The 23367-nt window shown below is 43.1% G+C and overlaps 3 protein-coding genes across 3 annotated transcripts; 1 reads left to right on the top strand and 2 right to left on the bottom strand.

Moving 5' to 3' along the window:
* Positions 1 to 864: 864 nt before the first annotated feature.
* On the bottom strand, positions 865 to 5324 carry LOC122217284 (beta-defensin 107A-like). The gene is made up of 3 exons (XM_042934089.1): positions 5255 to 5324; positions 1192 to 1253; positions 865 to 1005 (listed from the first exon to the last, which is right to left on the bottom strand). Exons 1-3 carry the CDS (start codon positions 5322 to 5324, stop codon positions 865 to 867), a joined length of 273 nt encoding a protein of 90 aa, XP_042790023.1.
* A 6377-nt stretch (positions 5325 to 11701) lies between these two features.
* On the bottom strand, positions 11702 to 15031 carry LOC122216831 (beta-defensin 105-like). Its single transcript, XM_042933824.1, has 3 exons — positions 14962 to 15031; positions 14560 to 14601; positions 11702 to 11829 (listed from the first exon to the last, which is right to left on the bottom strand). Exons 1-3 carry the CDS (start codon positions 15029 to 15031, stop codon positions 11702 to 11704), a joined length of 240 nt encoding a protein of 79 aa, XP_042789758.1.
* Positions 15032 to 20395: 5364 nt separating this feature from the next.
* Positions 20396 to 22877, top strand: LOC122216830 (beta-defensin 106A-like). Its single transcript, XM_042933823.1, has 2 exons — positions 20396 to 20444; positions 22726 to 22877. Exons 1-2 carry the CDS (start codon positions 20396 to 20398, stop codon positions 22875 to 22877), a joined length of 201 nt encoding a protein of 66 aa, XP_042789757.1.
* The last annotated feature ends 490 nt before the right edge of the window (positions 22878 to 23367 follow it).

The following is a 23367-nucleotide window of genomic DNA, read 5'->3' as shown; positions in this document are numbered from 1 at the left end:
GCTGTTTCAGCCATAGGCTTCTGTCCTCATCTGGCACACCATTTTGTACACATGCTAAGAACACAGGACCAAAAAGCCAAAGTCTAGATATGGATATAACTAAGCTAGTACCTGTGGGATCTTCCTGGGCCTTTACCTCCTCATCTGTAATAAGAGCATTGAATTAGATTATCTCTAGGCACCTGGGACTTGAATAGGCCACGACGGGATCAATTCTCGCGGCAAGTGGCCAGAAGGAAGATGCTACCCAACTTTGGCCAACCTGAACTTTGACACGGGCCAGTTTCTTTGGGTCACTTCATGTCCCAGATTGGACAGAGTGTGGAGGACATTCTAGCAACTCTTACCTGTGAAGGAGATGGAGGGGTACTTGTCAGCAGTGCCGCGAAGGCAGCCATAATTGGTGTCCAGCAGGTGGTCTATTTACTAGGTGGTTGACTCTTCTTATAGCACGGATCCCAGAGTCTGAACAGCAAAAGCCAGGGTCACACATGTGTCTGAAGCCAGGACTGTCACTTCAGAACCCATCTGAACCATGGTCCCACCTTTCCATTCTGTTTTACCTGTTCATTCACTCCCTCACTGACTTCATCAGTCAATAAAATAGTGAATGGGCCCTATGCCAGCAAGTGGGGGTGCAAAGGTGAACAAGACTCAGTGCCTTCCCTCAGGAAGCTCAGGGCCTGGGGCAGGCATTTCCCTGCAGTGTCAGAAGCTGGACTGATGGCTTCATCCAAAAAATGCAAACTTTAGAGGGCAAGAGAGAAAACCCAGAGCTTTGCCGCACGGAGCTCACAGCCAGAGTATCTTCGCCTCTCTTTTTTTGCAGCTGTGGCTTGGCTTGTACTTGTTCTTCCTTCTTCTTCAACAGAGTGGTGTCAGTTCAGTTCTACAGCCCCCAATCTTAACCTCAAAGGAAAGGCACTCGGCTTCACGGTGACCGTCCGGTTTCAGACAACGTGGCTCTCTGTGCATCCCTCCGCTAGCTAAGTGAAGAAAGCAAGACTTCAGTTATCCAGGAATCCGTGACCAGAAAGCAACATGACATCACCTGGGCCTCACCCACAATTCCCCATTAGCGAATCTCCTGCAGACACAAAGTATAAATCTAGAGGTCAGAAAAAAAAAGATGCCTCCTGAACGGCTTCATCGGAGTTTAGACTCGCTGCACAGTATACACAGGGTCCTTACTTGATATTCACTTCCCTCTGACACAATCATTTCTAGGATATCTAGAAGCAGAGTATTTCTTCCTGGGAGGGAGACAGTACACTTTCTAATCCCAATAAACAGTCCTTTCCAATAAATGATCTTTTTTCATGTCTCCAAAATCAATAGGCTCCGATATACAGTGAAAGGTAAAGACTGTGCTGTTTACACTGTAGGCAGACTGATGAGAGACCAAATGCACTGTCGTGCAGTTGCGGACAATTTTAGGTGCAAAGTTAAAGAAACATGGTGCTGGTCCACACTGTAAAAAACATCAATGGAATAATGGATTTAACTCTGGCAGGCAAATTTAGAGTGGCCTCGGCCGTGGCTTTTCCTTCGGAGCAAAGAGTAAGCTGAGGAGAGTAAAGATATTTTGAGAGGAATGAATGAAAAAATTTCTTGTGGTGTGGGTTCTCAGGAGAAGTGATAGAAGGAACTGGCAGTTGCTCTCAAAAGGAACTTATTCTTGGAAAGTACAGCACTGGGAGAGGGGGAACAGACTACACATTAGCTGCCATACAACTGAGATACTGCCATGCTGAAGAGACACTGACGCCATGCCCAGTTAGGACGCAGACCAATGGAAAGGAATTGCATGGCCTTAGATTTCTGTTCACAGTTAGAGGAAATTTTTTCAATAGTCCCATGCTGAACTGGGAATAGTCTGAGTTACAGAACAAGTGAAATTCATCACGCTTCTGGGCAATCAACTAACATGGAATACGTATCAGGGCAGATCATAAGAACAGGAATGATGATAAGAACAGTGACATCAAAACAATAGCAACAGTGAACTTTCTCAGAGAACAGAGGGCGTGCCTGGCTTTGTTTAAGCGGTTTATACAGAGGGATTGTTAAACTTTCCTCAAGCAGTTAGTTTTCCCCTTCAGACAATGAGTAATGGATCCTCTGGTTTTTAGCCGGACACGTGGATACTTAGCATAAGGAGTCAGCTCCTGGCCCTGTGTCCCTGTATGGCCACATGGACGAGTTTGGACCAATGGCTGGTTCTGTGCAATGTGTTTGACCATGCTCTTGACTTGTTTTTCAGCCCTTTCCATTAGAGCATCTTTAGAACCAGATAAAACAGTCCCATGTTTAGGATGCAAGGTTGACCTTCCTCTCTGGTCTCAACATGACTTAATGGAGAAGAATCTTCCTTCTACCCACACTGGTCAACTTACCTATTTTTGGACTTTTACATGAGAAACAAATAAACTATCCTTTTTAATTTACTATCTGTTTAAGTTTCTTTGATAAAACAAGTTAGCCTCTACCCTAATATAACAAATGTCTTAATATTTTATATTTTTAAATATATTTTAAATGTTTATTTATTTGTTGGGGGGGAGGACAGAGAGCAAGCAGGGAGGGGTAGAGAGAGAGGGAGGGAGAGAAGCCCAAGCAGGCTCTGCACTGTCAGCGCAGAGCCTGACACAGGACTTAAACCTAAGAACCATGAGATCATTACCTGAGCCAAGACCAAGAGTTGGACGCTCAACCAACTGAGCCACCCACGTGCCTCAAAAAATGCCTTAATCTTTAAAACCATCCTATTATTATTACCATTTATAGAAAGAAAATTGAAGCACAAGAGTTCATACAGTTTATAAGGATTGGAACTGAGATCCAACCTCCAATGTCTTGGCATGATAGTCTGTTGTTACCTCTTGTATTGACCATTGAACTCACTTCCAGCTCTAAGATTCTGTGTAGTTGTGATGGTAGTGGTGGTGGTCCCAACTGGAGCCCATCCTGTGCTTGTTGTTAGGATTCAAATGTGTCTGAGCTGAATCTGAAGACAGGGAGCCCTTAATTAATGAGTCAGAGGCCTGATGATTGGGGATGGAGAAGACAGCTTAACATGTGTTTCTCTACTTGGATCCATTGTCTGACCTCTGAAGAAAGAGAGTGGGGCAGAAGCTAAGTAAGTGATTTGATTAAGTGAGACTTTGAAACATGAGGGCATGTTTTTATGCCTGTTTTCAAAAGTGCAATGTAAATACCACATCCCAGGAAGCCCCTCCTGATTCTCCAGTTAGAAAACCAAGCTTCTCTTTGTCATCTGTATCTCTTATGGCACTTATGAGAACTGTTTTTTACTATAGCTATTTGTGTATCTTCCTGTCTCATCCATTCACCTATTTACACATTTGAAATTTATCAAATTGCCTATTTATTATTCTGGACAACCTGCTTTTGACCAACAAAGAAATAATAAAATAATAAACTTCAAGCAAATTAAGGGTGAAGACCATGCTCTATTACATTTTTGATCTCCATTTTACTTACTTTTGATATAATGCCCAAACAATTTCTCATTAAGTGGTAGGAACACATTTCATATCTATTGGTTTGGTAGGCTTACTGAGGCCTGATTGTGTAATAGTTAAGTGTAGAAATCCAGGAACCATGAAGAACAGTGTTTCACAATACATAGGGAGTCCCCATTAGAAATGACTTCATAACAGGAGGAATGAAAGACAGTTGAGGAAGGATAGAATAAAAATTTTTTAGGGATAGTCTTGGCTGTACCTAAACAAAAAGAAACTATTTCAAAGGTGTCAAAGATTGAAAAGCAAACTAATCAAGATGCTACTTGCTTAAATGATATAATTTCTCACATCAGTATGTGAGAACTAGAAAGAAATTCTAAATAATCTAAGATTAGGAGATTTGGACCAACTAGTAAGACATAAAAAAATAGACTAAGAACCTTTTGAGTTTAGTTTCATTTAGGTTACAAAAGCTATACTTCTCTAAATTAACAAATGTATTTGGACTTTGCCTCTGAAATTTCCTCTCATTTTAGAGCAATCACTTTGACATATGCTAAAGCTGTGCTGAATATTACAGAAGAAGGAAAGATCTAAACATAAAGAGAAGTCTGAAACCCCTTGGTGGAGCTTTTAGGGAAATTAACCAGATACTTCTCTGTTTGGAGTTAGTCTGGCTCTGTGTGGTCCCATTGTTTTTTTGTCTAAACTCAAGAAAAGATTTCCAGGGATGCCTGAATGGTTCAGTCAGTTAAGTGTCTGCCTCTAGATTTCGGCTCAGGTCGTAATCCCAGGGTCATATGATCGAGCCCCGCCTCAGGCTCCATGCTGAGCATGTAGCCTGCTTACACTGTTGGTGGGAAAGCAAACTGGTGCAGTCGCTCTGGAAAACAGTGTGGAGGTTCCTCAAAAAATTAAAAATAGAACTACCCTACGACCCAGCAATAGCATTACTAGGAATTTATCCAAAGGATACAGGAGTGCTGATGCACAGGGGCACATGTACCCCAATGTTTACAGCAGCACTTTCAACAGTAGCCAAATCATGGAAAGAGTCCAAATGTCCATCAACTGATGAATGGATAAAGAAGATGTGGTTTATATATACAAGGGAATACTACTTGGCAATGAGAAAGAATGAAATCCTGTCATTTGCAGCAACGTGGATGGAACTGGAGGGTATTACGCGAAGTGAAATAAGTCAGTCTGAGAAACACAGATAACATATGTTTCCACTCATATGTGGAACTTGAGAAACTTAACAGAAGACCATGGGGGAAGGGAAGGGGAGAAAGTAGTTTCAAACAGAGAGGGAGGCAAACCATAAGAGACTCTTAAATACAGAGAACAAACTGAGAGTTGATGGGGGGGATAGAGGAGGGGGGAAGGGGAAAATGCATGATAGGCATTGAGGAAGGCACTTGTTGGGATGAGCACTGGGTGTTGTATGTAAGTAATAAATCACAGGAATCTACCCCCGAAGCCAAGAGCACACTGTATACATTGTATGCTAGCTAACTTGACAATAAATTATATTTAAAAGAAAAAAAAAAGATTCTCTCTCCCTCTGCCCTGCTCCCCTACTCTCTCTCTCTCTCTCAAATAAAATAAAATAAAAACAAGAAATAAAATGAAAGATTTCCAATAACTGGTTTGTCCCGGGACCTTTTAAGAACACAGGAATGAGTCATACATATTTCTAAACCCTCAGCTTTCTTCTTAAAAGACAGATTGCCACCCTTACATCTATTAGGATTTCCTTTTACCTGAGAAAATGCCAGCAAGGAGAATGAGAGCAGCAAAAATTAAGAAAAAGATTCTCATGGCTCCAGACATCAGTGGAGAGAGGACAAAGGAGGGACAGTTGCTAAAATCCAGCTCTTTTACCAAGAGAAGTTGATTAAAACAGGTTCTACAGCTCTGAAAGGGCTGGAAGTCAACTTTGGTTTGTAATGTTCATTAGGAAGAAACTATTTTTCATGCTCTACTGAATAGCGTGTGGGCCTCTGGGTCAGGTATTACCTAAATGAGGTTTACAGGAGAGTAAAACAAACAACCTGTCCTCCAGCCAGGATCCCTCCAGCCTATGTCTCTGCCTAGACGTCTCTTTTTTCCCTCAAGCCCCATCTCGGGTACCTTCCCTTCCAGAAGATCCATAGTCCCCATTCCTTTTCTTCTTCTCTAAGATATTACACACAACTTACTCTCTTATAAGAGGACCCAGCTGTTATTAATGGGTGCCTGGTATAATTACTTTTCCAAAATTATAGTATATGAAAATTTTTTTATCTGTCCAATTCAACTATAAACTCCACAAATGAAAACCACTCTCCCTCCATCCTGTCCTTTCCATTCACTCCTCATGACAGAGCTTTGCAGCAGTAGATATTCAAAATACATGTTCTTTGACTTATTAATAGCTGTCTAGTTAGAAGAACTCATGAATAGTCAACTAATTAATGTAGAAATTATTAAATGTTCAAAGTTTTTCATCTTAAGATGATGATGATGATGATTTTAAGTAGGCTTCATACCCAACATGGAGCCCAACATGGGGCAGAAATCAAGACCTAAACTGAGATCAGGAGTCAGATACTTAACCAACTAAGCCACCCAGGCAACCCTGTAAGATATTATTAAGGATAAGGGCATTATGATTAAATATGACCATATCTCATATGTTATGGGAATAGCTTTCATTCAACAAATACAGGTTGGAGAACTACCAGGTGTATTTATATGTTACTAAAAAATTTGAACTTTATCCTAAAATCAAAGGAAAGTTATTGAAGGATTTTAGGTAGGGGAGTTACTTGAAAGATTAAAACTCGAATGAGTAATTCCATTTTGAATAAAGCAGAGTGAGCTTCTAACAGGTGGACCCTCCCACCGATGACAAGTAAAACTCTGGGGGAACAAAACAAAACGAAATAAAACAAACCCACAAAAAAACTACCCGAAGAATATGAAAGTTGAAATAAATACAGGCATATTTTGGATAAAAGTCAAAAGTTGGAAAAATGGAACAGCCCAGAGTATGTTCTCTCTGACTGCAGTGTGGCATGGAGAAGCTAAAACAAAACAAACAAGATATCCACCCTCTTTCTAAACTTAGAACACAAAGATAGAGCTAAGGGAGAAGCACCACAGCTTCTGGAAATGAAAACCCAGAAAAGGGAGCTCAGGTTCTATATGTGAACTCTGCCCATAACTCTTGCTAACCCCTGAACCACGCATTCACCTTGTTAAGATAAAATGAAACAGACACACAAACACCCCTGAGACTTGAGCCGCTGCCCATTACATATGAGGTGATATCTGCAAATTGAGTTTAATAGAGTCGCTTTCCTGTCAAATCAAAGCATCAGCATTCTTCAGAAGATGTACCAGTCTTCAGATCCTTTTCAACACAACATTCACAGCGTCCTGGACATCAATCTTGTTGAAATAATCAGACAAGGACCTTAATATATCCATTTTAACACACTCCAAGTAGTAAAGAAAATACACATGCAATCAATTTGAACTCAGGAAGTCTCATTAGAGAACAGAAAATATAAAAAAAAAATTGATACTAAAAAATACAATATCTGAACAAAATTAACTGAATAGATTTGATAGCACCGAAAATATGACAGGATCAAGAGTCACTGAATCAATAAAAACTATGCAATCTGTAGATCAGAGAGAAAAAAAGATTGAGAGAAATAGGCCTTCAAGGGTCTGATGGATAACATCAAAAGCTAAAGCAGACAGGTCGTTGGAGTCCCAGAATGAGGACAGAACCATAATGGGGTAAAAAGTAGTTCAAGGAAATAATGGCTGAAAATTCCCAAATGCGGTGAAAGACACAAAATGACAAAACCAGGAAGCTCAGCGAATTGCAAGAAACATAAAAACCATGCTTAGGCACAACACAGTCAAACTTCTGAAATCCAAAAAAAGGGAGAGAATCGTGAAAGCATCCAGAGAAAAGTAACACTTTGAGTTCAGGGAAACCGCAATTGAATTACCATCAGCTTCTCCTCAGAAAGGAAAGAGGTAAGTAAGGTGGCGGGGGGGGGCACACCCTGCTGTGCTGAAGGAAAACAAGAAGAAGCTGCCTGCCCCAAAATCCACCTGCAGGAAGAACTCCTTTAAAAGGGGAAAATAGAATAAACATATTTTCAGGGCGAAGAAAACTGAAAGTTTTCTCTACCAGAGATTCCCTAAAGGAAGTTCTTCAGGCTGAAGGGAAATGCAAGAAGGAAACTTGATTTTCAAGGAGAATAAAAAACATCAGAAATGATAAATATCAGAGGTGCCTGGGTGGTTCAGTCGGTTAAGCAGCTGACTCTTGATTCAGCTCAGGTCATGATTTCATGGTTTGTGAGTTTGAGCCCCGAGCTGGGCTCTGCGCTGACAGCTTGGAGCCTAGAGCCTGCTTTGGATTCTGTCTTCCTCTCTCTCTGCCCCTCCCCTGCTCACACTCTGTCTCTCTCTCTCTCAAAAATAAATAAACATTAAAAAAAATTTTTTAATAAAAATAAATTGGAAGTTTATAACAATAACCCATTTAGGAAATTTCCTAATATTTGAAAATAAAAAAAAAACATAATTCTAAATTGTGTATGCATCAAAGAACAAATTAGAAAACATTTCACATTGCACATAAAGAAATACCAATATATCTGAGTGCCTGGGTGGCTCAGTTGGTTAAGCGTCTGGCTCTTGATTTCAGCTCAAATCATGATCTCATAGTTCGTGAGTTCCCCACCCACATCTGGCTCTGCACTGGCAGTGTGGAGCCTGCTTGGGATTCTCTCTCTTTCCCTCTCTCTCTGCCCCTCCTCCACTCACACACTCTCTCTCTCAAAATAAATAAACTAAAAAAAAAAAACAAAAACCAAACTGTCAAGTTTTGTGGGACCCAGCAAAAGAATCACAGAAATTTGTGTCCAAATGCTTATTTTAAACAATGAGAAATGTCTACACTTATGACTTAAAATTTCATTTAAAAAATTTTAAAAATGGAGGACAAGGGGAGCCCAAGTACATAGAATGAATGAAAGAGCAAATCCTATAGACATTAAAATGTTTGGAACAGATCCAAGGGAACAGGATACCCTTCGAGGGACTAGTCAGCTCTTGAAGTTTTAGCTTCCTAAATTGGAAGATTAGTTCACTGATTTGGGATCTTTCCTCTTTTTAAATGGAGACATTTACAACTATAAATTTTCCTCTAAGCATTCCTTTAGCTGCATCCCCTAAGTCTTGTTTTGCTTTGTTTTCAATTTTCATTCACCTAATATTTTCTAATTTCTCTTTTGATTTCTTCCTTGACCCATTGCTGATCTAGGAGCATGTTGTTCATTTCCACATCTTTGTGACTTTCCCAAGTTTTCTCTTGTTATTCCTTTTTGGTCAGAGAGCATACTTGGTATGATTTCGATCCTTTGAAATCATTGAGGCTGGATTTTTGGCTTACCATATGGCCTATTCTGCAGATATTTTGGAAGAACGTCTACAGAACGTCTCATGGGACCTTGAGAAGAATGTGTATTTTGCTGTTGTTGGCTGGAGTGTGCCATAGATGTCCAACTGGTTCACAGTGTCTTCAGATCTATTTCCTTATTAAATATTAAAGTCCTCCAATATTTTTGTTGAATTATCGGTTTCTCCCTGCGATGTGTCAGTTCTCACTTCGTGTATTTTGTGACTCCTGTGAGGTTTATATACACTTATAATTGTCATGTTGACTCATGAGGCTTTCACCCATCTACCATTGTACAAAGTTCTCTTGCCTTTGGCTATATCTTTTTCCATCCGTTTTGATCTCTTTAGTTCCTTGAATCTAAACTGTGTCTCTGGCACACAGCATAGAGTTGCATCTTCTTTACACACTCCATTCTGCTAGGTTCTAACTGGAGTGTTTAGTCCATTTGCATTTAATGCCATAATTGATGAGGTAAGATTTACATCTGCCATTTGCTATTTGTTTTCTAAACGTTATGCCTCTTTCCCCACTCTGTTCCTGCATTACTGACTACTTTTGTGTTAAACAGATATTTCCTGAGGTACCATTTGAATTCCCTGTCATTTATCTTGCAATCCATGTTTGAGTGATATTATAAATGACTTGGGGGTTGCAATTAATTTTAAACAATCTAGTTTGTTTACAACCACCCACCGCCTGGGTGGTTCAGTTGGTTAAGTGTCTGACTTCAGCTCAGGTCATGATCTCTGGGTTCATGGGTTGGAGTCCCACGTCAGACTCTCTGCTCAGAGCCTGGAGCCTGCTTGGATTCTGTGTCTCCCTCTCTTCCCCTACCCTGCTCACTCTCTCTCTCTCTTTCAAATATAAATAAACTTTAAACAATCTAGTTTGGATCAATACTAATTTGATTCCAATGGTGAACAAAAACGTTATTCTGTGAAGCTTGGTTTTCTCCCCCTTTCTTTTGTTCTGATTAGAAAGAAATTGGAGTTTTGAAGGATGAGAGCCTCTCACTGGCCTTGAAGGAGAAACTGCTGTTCTATGGGAAGAGCCATTGGGCAGGAAAAAGAAAGCAGCCTCGGCTCGCTCAGGACAGCCCGATGCTGACAGCCTGCAAGACAACAGCCACCCACCCCAGGCCTAGGACCCCAAGTGAAGAATTTTCCCAGCGGCCCCAGGGGTGTGCAAGTAGATCTCTTGCCTTGGATTAGATCCAAATCTGGGCCAACACCATGCTGTCAGTCTTATGAAACCCTGAGCAGGGAGTCTAGCTACCCTGTGCCCAGACTTTGGACCCATGGAAGCCTGAGAGATAACGTGTGCTGTTTAAGCTGCTAACTTTTGTGGTGCTTTGTTGTACAGTGAAAGAAACGGATACCGCAATGTTCCAAGATAAATCTCCTTTTGGAAAGCATATTTCTGTGTTCTTTCAAGGCTCCCGTGTGGCCCACGGCACTCTACTGTGTCCTGAATGTTTGATATTGTTTCTGGTCCATCTTATGAACTTATCTTAAACCTAACCTCCCAGGTCTCTATCTTAAACCACTTACTACGTTTCCCTTGCTCTAGCAGGCCACATTATTTGGGAATTTTCCCTTTAGGATGGTTTCAGCCCAGTGACCTTGAGTAGCATTCACTGGGTCTGTGGAAGCCACGCCCCTTTGCCCTCCCTAATCTCGAGAGTGCAGTCCACTCCAGTGCTGACTTTTCTGTCCTGCCATGGTGCACAACTCCAGTAGGAGCTCTTTGCCTGTAGACACTTTGAAGTGTGGGCACCTGGGAGAGGCAGCCACTGCTGGAGAGGTGGGGGAGAGAACCCCTTCCTCCCATCCACCATTCTCCCACCAAGGAGAGACCAAAAGATGTACTGGAGTGCAAAATGACCAATCGTACGACGGTAGCTCAAACATTAAGCAAAATACTGTTCGTCTCACATGTAAAAACTGAGTGATCAAATTTGAGTAGCTGCTCATAAGGATGAATGATTTTGACCTTTATTGTATGAAGCTACAAATTTTGTTTCATGAGGCAAAAAGTTATATAGTCAACCATCCATGCTTAGTCTAGGCTGAGCATTGTAAGTCAATCTCTGGCATTTTCATTTATAGGCAAGAAAAGAAGTGAGAAATTGGTGCCACAGACATTAATTGAGTAGGTATGGGTTGCTTAAAAAATACACCATAAGTTCTAGAAGAATGACAATGTATGGATATACCAAGAAATGACGTGGATAATTTCTTGTATTCTATACAATTATAAGTCCACTGACACAAATGCGATGTCCTTTCTGTTTCTCTATTTTGTTAAAATTGGTACACATAGATAGATACACAGAACATGACGGGGGTATACACGTCCGTTTCTGGCTCCCAGGCTATGACCTTGAGGAAGTGACAGCTTCTCTGGGTCTCAATTTCTTCAAATATAAATAGAGATAATAAAATCTACTTCATAAGGTTATATTGAGTTCTCTGAGGAAAGTATGGGGGAAGTACTCACAAATGACAAGGTACTCCACAAATTTGTAGTGGTAGTATCTGATTAGGCTCTTAGGCACCTTCGAATCTTGATTTTAAAATCAATAAAAAATAAGCAAAGAAACAAAACAAGGGGAGAAAGAAACCGGAATGATTCTGAGACTCACTCATGGTGTTTCTTGGGTAAAGCCACCCAATTTCTCTTGCCCTCCTTTGAAAGTCCAGGCCTGCTTCCAAGACTGGAGGAGGGCCGATTGGGTTCAGCTGACCTTCCGTCGGCAACAGAAAAAGTTCAGCTTGCAATGTCCAACAGGCTTCTCATCCTCAGTACACATCTTTCTGCACTTGCCCCGGCCGAGCCTGCATGGCTCACAAGCAGCAAAGTCACCTACACCAGAAAGATCTGCTGACACACCTGTCCAGGGACTCCCCGGATGTGGGGAGAACATCAAAGGCCACCCAAATAAGGGAGGGTTTATATGGTCATAAAGAGTGTTTTTAAGAGCCAGCCCTGATTTTTCAAAGAGCTCTGCTTTTCTCAGGATGGAGATGGGGAGACTTAATTTTGAAGCAAGAGGTCGGCACATTCTTTGTTCTTCATGTGTTTATAACCTGGCCTGTGTCACAAGTAAGCACAGTGGGGCCAAGTGTCATGTATATTACAGAAGCATAAAAATACATACCTGATACTTCTGTAAAGGTTACAGGATAAAGATTAGAGGGCTATCTTGTGGTTTGAAAAGATCCTTGAAGGTAGAGGTGAAGTTCGGTGCGGTTTTTTTGGGGGGTCTGGAAATGGTGTGTGTCCTCTGCAAACTGCCTGATCTCAACTTTCTCATTTGTCAAATGAACATTCTAGAAACACTTGTCTACACTGTAAATTCTTTTAGTGGTCAAATGGAGTAATTCATGTGAGAACATTTTGCCAAACACTATTTAGTCAATTAGCTGTTTTTTGCTGTTGTTACTCTAAGCAAAAGCTTTTTTACATGATCACAAAAAATTTTTTCAGGATAACTTTCATGGACCAGGGAGGTAGTGCCTTTGCCAGCCAAGAGTCCTTTATTTGCTGGTCTGGTTCTCCAGCGGCAACCTTTATGTTGCAACCCCTTATTTTCTTTCCTATTAACTACCTTCTTGTCAGTAACCCAGAGCTACATGGAATCTTACAGGTTGGTCTCACTACAACAACCACTCACTGGGCTCCTTGACAACTTATTTCCCCATCCTCAGTGGCTATTTAGGATTTTATGTTCCCTGTCTCATCAAAGAAGACGTTTCCTCCCTCTCCTTCCCTCTCACATCATGGCTCAGTGACATGTTCAGAGTTGGTCCATTCCTGGACTGCATTACATCACCTTGATGCTGGATCTCCTCAGGTTGCCCACCTGACTTCTGAACACAAACCCAAGAGCTGTTTGTGCTCATGCTAATTGCTGCTTGCTTTGTGCTGAAGCTTGCCCGGGGGGCATGGGGATGGCTGTGACTATCCAGTTGGTTCTACGAAGTCCACCATTAGAGTCAGATCTGTTCCTCAGGCTTCGCTCTAGTAAAGCCCAAGTCCGCATCACATATCTCTTCTGTCAGATGCAGTGCACTCATCACAACTTGTGATAAGAATTCCTACTGGCTCTGAAACAAAGCCCCCGATGACTTTTATTCCAACCTGCTTTGATTGGGGGCAAGGGCAGACACAAGCTAACATTCTACTGAAGGCTTCCTGAGAACACTGAAAAACGAGTGCCCTGCTTCCTCGCCACAAAACAATTCAACTCCTTGTTCGTGTCTAGCTGCTGATTTTATCGTTTTCTCCTTCTGAGTTCCAATCTTCTTCCTTACCTGGGAACTTCTGGGTGAGCAGCCATCCACCTTGTCTTCCCAGCTTATGTGAGTTCCACCCGTCTTCACTCAGATGATGCCCCAGCCCGTCTTACCTCCTGAGCCTTGCATTACCGAGGCAGGGAGGAATCAGCATTTTCAGCCCTGGAACCGGGTAGGATATGGATTTATGTTGTGTTTCTAATCTGACCTACGCTTTGGAATGCCAGGGAGTGTCTCTAGATGCCCATTTGCTGCCAAATTAGAACACCCATTCTCCTGCTAACCCGCTCTGGCTGTGTTTATATGCAGGGCTTACAAGCAATGGGCGGAGTGATTATTTGACAGCATCTGCTCTTTTCAGGCAGGGTGTGGTCTGACCGTTCAGTGCCTTGCCGTCTGTTGAGGATTTTGTATGCCACCTCTGCTCAAGGCTATTGCTGGGCGCTTTCCTACCTGGTTGGGAATCACAGAATTCAGACTTTGTGACTCTGGCATCCTGAGTTGGAAGCCTAGCTTACCACTTGTCATTCTGTCACCCGGGGACAATTATTTAACGTCTCATCCATGTCCCAGCTTCATCGTCTTGTATAAGACAGCAGTTACAATAGCACCCACATCCTAGGGACGTTTTGAAGGTTAAATGACATAATCCACATAAAGTTAATAGACTGCCTGGTGCACGGGAAGTGCTCAGTGATGAGTAGAACGTAAATTGTTTCTCCCTCCAAATGCTGTCTAAACACTTTTAAATTCTGTTTGCAACTCTCCGGAGATATTTCTTTCGGTTCTGTTTATAATACGCATTCTTCCTGCAGAAGATAAGTATACAGAGAGATCAGGGGGTGCTTCAATGGGCACAGCTCTTCTGTATTGGCGGTGAGATTTCACCACTCCTTTATTTGATCCTTCTGAGACCAGTAGCATAGGCTGGGACACCTTTTACTGGGTTTAGGGGCAGAGCCTGTAAGACGTGGGCGAGCATGTTCTCAGAGCAGTGCTTCTTGGCCAGTACAAGCCTGATCCTGTAACCTTGCTTTCATTAGCACCACAAGCTAATGACAATAGGTCATTACCAGGTCCAAATCTCTGTAGCCAAAATTCCAATTCAGTAACTAAGAGATTTCCCTGTGAGATAGCAAACCCAGATATGATGCTGGCTACAAGAGGCAGAAATCTGGGGTTTCAGGCAACTCTATTCTTCTGATTATTTCTATCACACCTTGCCTCCAGAAGTCAGAGGGAGCTGACAGGTCAGAGGTCTTAAAAGTAGAAATTATACACAGGGGATTCAACTTACCTCCTGGAAGTGGCTTGGAATACTCGAGTCCTGCCTGGCACCCTAAATTCAAAATAGCACATTTTGGATTTTAAAGTCAGTGCAGGAAATAACGCTGTACAAAACAACATTCCTGGCTCCACACATCTGCTGTCAAAGGTCAGCAGATCACAGAGGCTGTATCTTTATTCTATTTCTGAAGGCTAGCACTCTGGGTAACCAGTAAGAAGTTTAATAAAAAGGTTGGGGGTAGGTGGGAGAGGGAATTGTAGTTTGCTGAGAAAATGCCACTGTAGATTCAAGAAATTCCCGTGAGGACTTCAGTCGGGAGCTGACTGTTAATCTCAATTTTACGGTGGCCCACAGAAGAACCATCAGGCTTTAAGAGCTGCCCCCATCACAATCCCATCCATTTGCAATTACCTGATGGAAACTGGGCGAAAATGAAGAAAAAGGCAAAGACAATATAAGACATCTTCCTGGTCAGGGTCATTTCTGGGGAAGACTCTTCAGAGCAGAGGTCTGGGACCTCTGCGAGAGGACAGGAGGCTCACTTATATTTGAAAGTAATGGGGAATACACTTGGTCAATGAAGTGAATCAATAAAGAAAGCACATTGACATGCTCCATTTCCTAGGATCAAGGACTGACATGATGGGAGGACCTGTATTCTGGGAATTCTGGCTGGGGCAGTGGAAGGAACACGAGGCCAGGAGCTGGAAAACCAGGAGCCACGCACTGATCCTACTGATGCAGGATGTAGGAGCCTGCTAGCCCCTTCTCTCTCCCAGCTCCATTGTCTCTTCCATTGACTAAGGAGCAGCCATAGTGATTGACAGACGCAACATGCCCAGAGCTGGTCCATTCCTGAGCTGCGTTCCATCACCTTGAGGCTGGATCTTCTCAGGTTGCCCACCTAACTTCTGAGCACCAACCCAAGAACTGTTTGTGTTCATGCTAATTGCTGCTTGCTTTGTGCTGAAGCTTGCTGGGGGGATGGGGATGGCTGTGCCTATCCACTTGGTTCTTTGAAGCCCACAGCTCCTCTGCCAGTCTCTTAGGGTTGTTGTCAAGCTGTAGGGATGAGGATATGGATGTGCTTGGAACATAGGGAAGTGCTTAGAAAGAAGCCTGGTGCCCTGTAAGAAAAGCCCAAGCAATGTGCACTGTTACTGCCCTGGTTTTCATTTGTACTACCTTCATACAAGAAAGGGGGGTGGTTAATCTCAATTTTATGGTGGTCTGTGAGAAAAGGCGGGGGGGGTGGTAGTCATTTTACCAACTTAGCTCTGAATCCCCGAGCCTGTGACAATGTCAACTAGCAGCCCAAAGGCAGAATTTCCACATCCTTTTCATTCATCAAGAACACAGGTATCAAAATTACTACTTATATCCCTGCACCCCCAAATAAGCCCCATCCTGTTGTCCATGCTTCTGCAAGTCTCTGTTCTTCATCTTGGGAATGCAAAATAGGATAACTGAACAAGGCAGGCTGAGGTCAGACAGAGCGGGTTAGCAGATGTATGACCTCGGGCAGGTGGCTTACTTTGTTGAACTTGTCTCTTCATCTTACAATGGGGACGGAATAAAGGTACATACTTCATAGGATATTTAAAAGGACTCACTGAAATGAGTATTAAGTGGCTATCAGTGTGTCTGGCTATTATTACCAGCCTTACATTCACATGTCTGTCTATCCTGCTTTGCGTCCAACTTTTATGTAAATTCTTTTTCAACTACACCAACTCACAGTGAACTTTTTCTGGCCTGGAAAGTGCAGCCATGCTGATATCTGCACATTTGTTTCTGTGGCCTTCAAACAAGGCAGCTTCATGAACATAAGGCAATACGTAGGTACTAGGGGACGAGAGCTGAGCCTAACAGCCTCAGCCTTCAGCTTTCAGGCATTTGTAATAACCTGGAGCCAGGCCAAGTATGAGGAGGGCAGCTGCACACCCCTGTTCTTACCTTGGGGTTTAATGCTCAGCACTCACTGTATTGCAATTCTTAACAATTTTATCTTTGAATATGTGCTCTGTAAATCAAATCTGGTTGGAATAGGAGCAAGTCTGGGACCTTAGAGACTCAGTCCCCATATGATCTGCCTTCCTTCCCCTCCTCACCTTCTTGGGGGTTCCTGGCCCCCGGCCCTGGCGGCCCCACCCAGCCTCCTCCTTTCCTATCCCTCCCAGAAACACTGCCACCACAGACCCCCAGCTCGTACTGAGTGGAGATGTATCTAGAGATGTGATGGCAGTGTCTTAGGGCCCAGCATGCCATCAAACCCTCCCATGCCATGACCGTGCCGTGGTGTAGGCGGGCAACCTGGCAGGAGCAGACCTCTCTCCAGCCCACAATTCAATACGGATTGCTTGCAGCAGATATTGACATATCCTTGAGAGCTGCCCGGCCACCATAGATGGCAGTGGCAGGCTCATGGGGGAAACACCTGGCTTGACTCTCTCTGGAGCAAGACACGCCGGTCCAGCAGTGGCTGATGGTGGACCACACACGTATGTGCAGTGGCAATGTGGGGATCCCCAGGCAGTGTGAGCATCTGCAAGTGTCCTTCAAGTATCTTTGTGCCTGGGAGATTGTGACATTAAATAGCAAAGAAGCATTACTATGACAGGTTGAGAGAACTAGATACCTTTAATGGCGCCTTTTTCCTACTTCTTGAACATGGGCCCTTGCACGTTATGTAGCTGATCTTGACCTGGAGTGAACTTCTAGTCTTAGGAAAACAAGATGACTCTAGAAACTTTCAAATTAAAGGGCTAGTCCTTGTCATGGGGATTGGATGGCCTCCTTGCTCCATCATGAGGCCAGAGATGCCCCTATAGAGTGGTCCCTACCATGCTCACTTCTGTAGCTCAAAGCCTCCTGTTCCAAACTCAAATCCTTCCATATCCAATTGCTTTGAATATGGTACAAATCATCATTTGTTTAGCCATTTAGAGCCTACCTGCTTTGTACACCCCCACAAAAGTGCCCCCAACATCTGCTAACATAGATAAGACAAATCCCAGAGCTGTAAGACTCCAAATTGCTGACAGCCTTCTAGGGCTTTGATCCCAAGACTTCTCACCTTGCTGGTGAGAGGTGTCATCTAGACTTATGAGCCCCTGTCTAGCACCCCTCTCCCCTGGGAGTTCCATGGCCCTTTGGGGTGGGCGCCTCATGCTACCTTCTCTGGGAGGCCCATCCCCTCATGCAACCCTGTCCACGTACCACCTGATTAACACCTCTCATGGTTCTACCTCTTCCCTGAGCAGCCCTCAAACCCTGGGACTCACCACACCCCATCCTTGGAATTCGCCCAAAGTTATCTGCCCTCCTCACAGTGAGGTGTGAGTAGGACACATCTTAGCTCTTACAATGTTGCACGTCCCTTGGGAGAGTTAGTTGGCTATTTGTGAGTGCTCAGACAAAATCACATATGCCATGCTCTGAATGTCTGTGTCCCCCCAACATTCATGTTGAAACCTAATCCTCACGGTGATGATGTTTGGAGATGAGCCTTTGGGATGTGATTAGGTCATGAGAACGGAGCCCTCATGAATGGGATTAACACCTTTATAAAAGGGGCCCCTGAGAGCTCCCTGTCCCAATCCCCCAAAGGAGGACACAGTGAGAAGTTAGCCATCTGCAACCCAGAAGAGGGTCCTCACCAGCACCCGGCCATGCTGGTGCCCGGTCTTGTATTGCAGCTTCCAGAACTGTGATAAATGTTGTTCATAAGCTACTGAGTCTGGGGTGTTTTCTTATAGCAGCTCAAACAGACTGAGACACCATACGCTGAGAGGAAGACAAAGAATCCCAAGCAGGATCCGTGCTGCCAGCCCAGAGCCTGATGCAGGGCTCGATCTCACAAACCATGAGATCATGACCTGAGGAGAAATCAAGAGTCTGACACTTAACCAACTGAGCCACTCAGGCTCTCCTAAATTTTTTTAAGTGAGGATTGGAAGGGAATAGAAAAAATTTGTATATTCAGCTTATCATTCTTTTTTTTTTAATGTTTTATTTATTTTTCAGAGCAAGAGAGAGACAGAGTGTGAGCGGGGAGGGGCAGAGAGAGAGGGAGACACAGAATCCAAAGCAGACTCCAGGCTCTGAGCTGTCAGCACAGAGCCCGACACGGGGCTCGAATCCACAAAGTATGAAATCATGACCTGAGCCGAAGTCTGAGGCTTAAGCAAAGCCACCCAGGTGACTCTCAACCTACCATTCTTCACTGGATTTTTCATATACGAATATATAATCAACACACACACACGTACGCATACATACTACACACACCTCACAAAAATCTCATGGTGACTGAGGCTAAGGATACATGGAACATTCCCGCATAGTTATTTTAAGCAAATTGTTTAATTTAGAATAATTTAGAAAATCTGCACAGTGAAGAGTTCTCACATACCCCTCCCCCAGCTGCCCCTGATGTTAACATTCATGCTAATAATTATTAATAGTATGACCACGATGCGTTTGTCAAAACCAAGAAATTATCATTGGTATGTCATATTCCTACTGACTAACTTAAAGATTTCGAGTTTGTCTGAGGTTTTCTCACAACCGGACTGGGGTTTGGGGTCTGGGAGAAGAATAACACAGGGTTGAGGCTCCTCGCCTTGTCCCTCATGTCAGGGAATGTGCTGGGGACATGCCTGGCCACCCCTGATGTTAACCCTGGCCACTCATTTAAGGTGCCAGCTTTGTCCGCGCTAAAGGGACGCTCTTGCCTCCCCACATTCTTTGGAATTAATCGCCTTCATTCAAGTTGGAGGACTCAAGCCTCACCTCCTGGAGGGAGGTGTCTACTGGGACCATCTGCAATTCTTCTGTTAAAAATGTGTCCCTTTTATCACAGTTATTTGTGCGTTCAATCATTTATTGACATTACTATGGCAGGAGGAAGTAAATTGATGGTCTTATCCAGATCACATTCACAAACCGTGTTTTCAGTTACACAGTGAGCATTTGGTTGCTTTTCGGGAGTTTGTGATTATTTTAATAATATTTTAAGATATTTCAATTTTCAGTAGCAATAATAATAGGGAGAATGATGATGAGGGAGGCTCATCTCCCTAATGTCACATTAAAGAGAGGTATTTCCCAACAGGGAAGAATTAGAGTGGGTAATTCAGGCCTTTCTCTCCATCCACTTAGCTGATTTACTTCAGATTAGGAAAAAGAGATAATCAAATTAGTGGCAGCCTGTGGTCAGAGTATATGGATATTTGATGTATCTGTAGTCTTAATCAAATATCAAATATCCCATATGCTCATAACTATCCAGGGAGCTGTTTGCAGATTAAATAAAATGATGTATATAGTATTTAAAGTATCAGCACTTTTTAAAAAATAAACAATAAAACATATGTTTCAGTAAAGCACTTGCCGAATGTACACAGCTCACAAATATTGGAGCTGGAATTCAGACCCCACTGACTCCATCATGATATTATGTAGTTACTCTGATTTTACATACGAGTGAACCAAAGCTATTAAGGAGCATAGTCAGGATTAGAAATCCAAACTGCCAGATTCCAGATCTTTCTTCCTACTGGTGCATATATCTGCCCCTGATCATCAAGGAACCCTCTACTCTGTCTTCCCTTCTTCCCCATTGTCCTTCTTAGGAACTTTCCAGTATCAGAAAAGCAGTGAGCTGCGGACAGAGTGACACCCACTGAGATGTGGGCTCGGCTTGGCAAAGCATGGAAACGTCCTCATTTCTGGCATGCCTCGCTGATCAAGATGTTCTCTGGTCCAGAGAAATGTATAAATGTGGGTGTTTGCTGCTCTTTTATCATGGACACTGTGCTGATCTCTCAAGACCCTTCGAGCCATGAGGACATTCCTCTTTCTCTTTGCTGTTCTCTTCCTTCTGGCCCCAGGTAAAATGAACGTCTTTGTAGGGAAGGTTCTAGAGGTGGTGGCCCAGAGAAAGAGTCTGCTTCAGTGAGCACCTTGGTGTGGTCAGCCCGGTGGCCCTGCAGGGGAGCATTTACTATGGGAGGTGACCAATGTCTCTTCTATGAATCCATTGCATCTTCCCTGATTGTCTAAGATGGGGTATCACGGGGTTGAGGAAATAAAGATATGCCAGGAAAGATGCCCTTTGGTCCCCAGCTCCGTGCTCACTAACAAAAACAAAAAATTGGGGAAAAAATGTAAAAGCTAGGGTTGGCATCTGTGGCTCTTGTAAAAAATAGTCGTGATAGAGATGAGACAGGTAAGAAAGAGAGCCAGAAAAAGGCAAAAAGGGACGAGGAAAGGGACAGAGCTCGGACACCGCGTTCACACCGGCCATGGCGCAGGTCAAATGTACGTGTCAAACTGCTGCTCCTTCGTCACAACACCATGAAGCTGGGCACTTGTGAGGAACACTTCACACCACAAAATGCATGCGGTTCTCCAGTGCCAGGACCTTTAAGAAAACTCTGCCCTACTTCGAATTGAGTGATTTCAGACCAACACTTCAGGCTTGGAAGGTTTGCTTTATAGATATTTTTCAGATGCAGAAACTGAGCCTCAGATGGGCTAGGCGGCTTCTCAAAGTCATACAGATAAGCGGGAATGAAGCCAGGACCTGAGAGTTCACAGCAGGACTCCTGCCACATCCTCTGGCTCCTGGGAACCTCTAGTGGCTCCAGTCAGATCTTCCTCAAAATAAAATCCAAGACTAGACTCATCCCAGTTTCCAGAGAGCTAGAGAAAGGGCTTTTCAGAGCCTGCAACAAGTCCAAATTGTGCCAGATGCTATAGATGTCTCCTTAGGAGGCTCAGAATTCTCACACCAGCTGTATGTGTTGCCGGTCTGTTTTGCAGTGAGCCTGTGTGGTTCGATTGTGTGCCAAGTGCACCGGGATCCGGGACCTATGGTGAGCTGTTCATTCCACTGACCTCGATGTACACATTGGAAACTGACCAAGGCCCCCTTTTCAGATCAGTCAGGTTTATTATATAATTTAGTTAACACAATATAAAATAAGGCAATATAAAATTATATAAGCAGATGGAACTGACCTATTAATCTGCATTTGCACACACGCACACACACACAGAGTTACATTAACCTCTAGATGGGTGTGTGTGATGATCCATCCGAATCCTTGTAGACACAGATGCTCTCTCTTTGCAGAGGCTCTCTCTTTCTGGACCATCACTGTTAACTGGATATAATACAAGGACCCTTGTGAAGAGTGAGGTCCAGTGCCTCCAGCCTGGGATGACCTTACAATATTAGGAGGGGGGATAGAGTACTGTCCCCTGCAGTGGGGGGCAAAGTTCACTGAGCTTTGAAACACCGGAGTATTGATACTTATGAACTTATATGCAGATACTAGAAATGATTAGTACACATGCTAATACCAATCCGCCTGGTTTTAGTTTTACATATATGTGAATTAGTCACCTTTGTTTGTTGACATTAATTTCAACTTGTGTACATCTGATGCCTGTCCTTAAATATACCTGGATTAGGTAATCTAAAATGTTGATTCCAGTAAGATGTCTGTCTCTCCTTAACTTGAAGTGGGCTGCTCTTAGGACGGCTACTGATAAAGTACTAAGGCCAAAGCCACTATATTCTGCACAGAATAGACAAGAGGAGTCCTGGGGAACCACTCCCAACACATGCCCCTACTGGCCCTTGAACACGTTTTATGAAATGTGGCAAAGAAATCTGATGAGCCTTTCTAAGCAATCTTTTCCCTTCCACCCACAAGAGTAAACTTTTCCCTTTCTATATATTTATCCCTGTTTATTACTCCAGTCGTGGGCCATGTCCCCAGCCTCAGACCTGCTCAATTCTCAGGGTGTAACACTTTGACACTGAGTTGGGGAGTTACCTGCCCTGGAGGGGTTTACAAGGACAAGGTGATCATTACGTACTGCTAACAGATTCTGATAAAAGAACAATAGCTTCTGCTTCCCAAAGCCCCCACAGCCTAACCCCAAATGTCAAGACAAACGTATTCTTCCTGGTCTTTAACCCCCTAAAACAAAAAGACAGAAAAATTAGACAGAAAATATCTCCCTACGATCTCATCTACCGGCAGCATGAGACCATGGCAGCTTGTAAAGAAATCTTTCCTAACTAGTTACAAGACTGTACCTGGTAACTGGATGTATCTGAGAGGAGAATTAATCCCAGTGGCTCCTTCCCTTACATAGCCAGGAACGCGTTTTTTGACGAGAAATGCTCCAAGCTTCAAGGGAGGTGCGTGAATTCTTGTCAGAAAAATGAAGAACTTGTTGCTCTCTGCCAGAAGTCTCTGAAATGCTGCCTGACCCTCCAGCCATGTTGGAAGAATACAAATGATTAAATCTGAAGTCTCTGGCATTCCAGAGTGACATAAATGACCTCATTTTGTCTTCTTTTTACTCTGGTCTCTTCAGTGAGAAGACACCTCAATAAAAATAAATGACTATCTTTTATCAATTTGTCAAGTGCTTCACTTAGAAAGGAAATGTGAGTAGTTAACCCTGATGGTCCCTGCCTACTTGCCTTCTTTTTCTATAATTTTTTGATAAGGGAACTTTCCCCAAATGATCTGATATTTCTTTTTAAAGGGGACTGCTAAAGACTATACATCAACAAACCTCTCACTTGCCCTCAGGCAGTCAGCCCCAACCACCTGTTGAGACAGATGATAGATAAATGGGTAAGTGGAGAAATGAACATATTAAGGATAAGTAGATAAATTTACTTATTAAGGATTCTCATGTGTCATACACATATATAAGTTAATCATCTTGACTCCATGGCTTTAATTGGAGACAATTACTGGATTCAGGTCCCCGAATGACTTTCTA

Source organism: Panthera leo, chromosome B1 (assembly GCF_018350215.1).
Source record: "Panthera leo isolate Ple1 chromosome B1, P.leo_Ple1_pat1.1, whole genome shotgun sequence".
Classification (NCBI taxonomy): domain Eukaryota; kingdom Metazoa; phylum Chordata; class Mammalia; order Carnivora; family Felidae; genus Panthera; species Panthera leo.
Note: the sequence above shows the minus strand (reverse complement) of the source record. Positions and strands in the feature narration are given on the sequence as shown.

Coding starts and splice junctions, on each gene's coding strand:
- LOC122217284 (XM_042934089.1), bottom strand. CDS start 5,324: ATGTCTGGAGCCATGAGAATCTTTTTCTTAATTTTTGCTGCTCTCATT. Junction 1,254..5,254: donor CCTTGCTGGCATTTTCTCAG/GTAAAAGGAAAT, acceptor TCTCCCTCCCAG/GAAGAAATACTCTGCTTCTA. Junction 1,006..1,191: donor CAGAGGGAAGTGAATATCAA/GTAAGGACCCTG, acceptor GGATAACTGAAG/TCTTGCTTTCTTCACTTAGC.
- LOC122216831 (XM_042933824.1), bottom strand. CDS start 15,031: ATGACCCTGACCAGGAAGATGTCTTATATTGTCTTTGCCTTTTTCTTC. Junction 14,602..14,961: donor TTTCGCCCAGTTTCCATCAG/GTAATTGCAAAT, acceptor TTTTGAATTTAG/GGTGCCAGGCAGGACTCGAG. Junction 11,830..14,559: donor TTCCAAGCCACTTCCAGGAG/GTAAGTTGAATC, acceptor TTTCTGGTGTAG/GTGACTTTGCTGCTTGTGAG.
- LOC122216830 (XM_042933823.1), top strand. CDS start 20,396: ATGAGGACATTCCTCTTTCTCTTTGCTGTTCTCTTCCTTCTGGCCCCA. Junction 20,445..22,725: donor TCTCTTCCTTCTGGCCCCAG/GTAAAATGAACG, acceptor TCCCTTACATAG/CCAGGAACGCGTTTTTTGAC.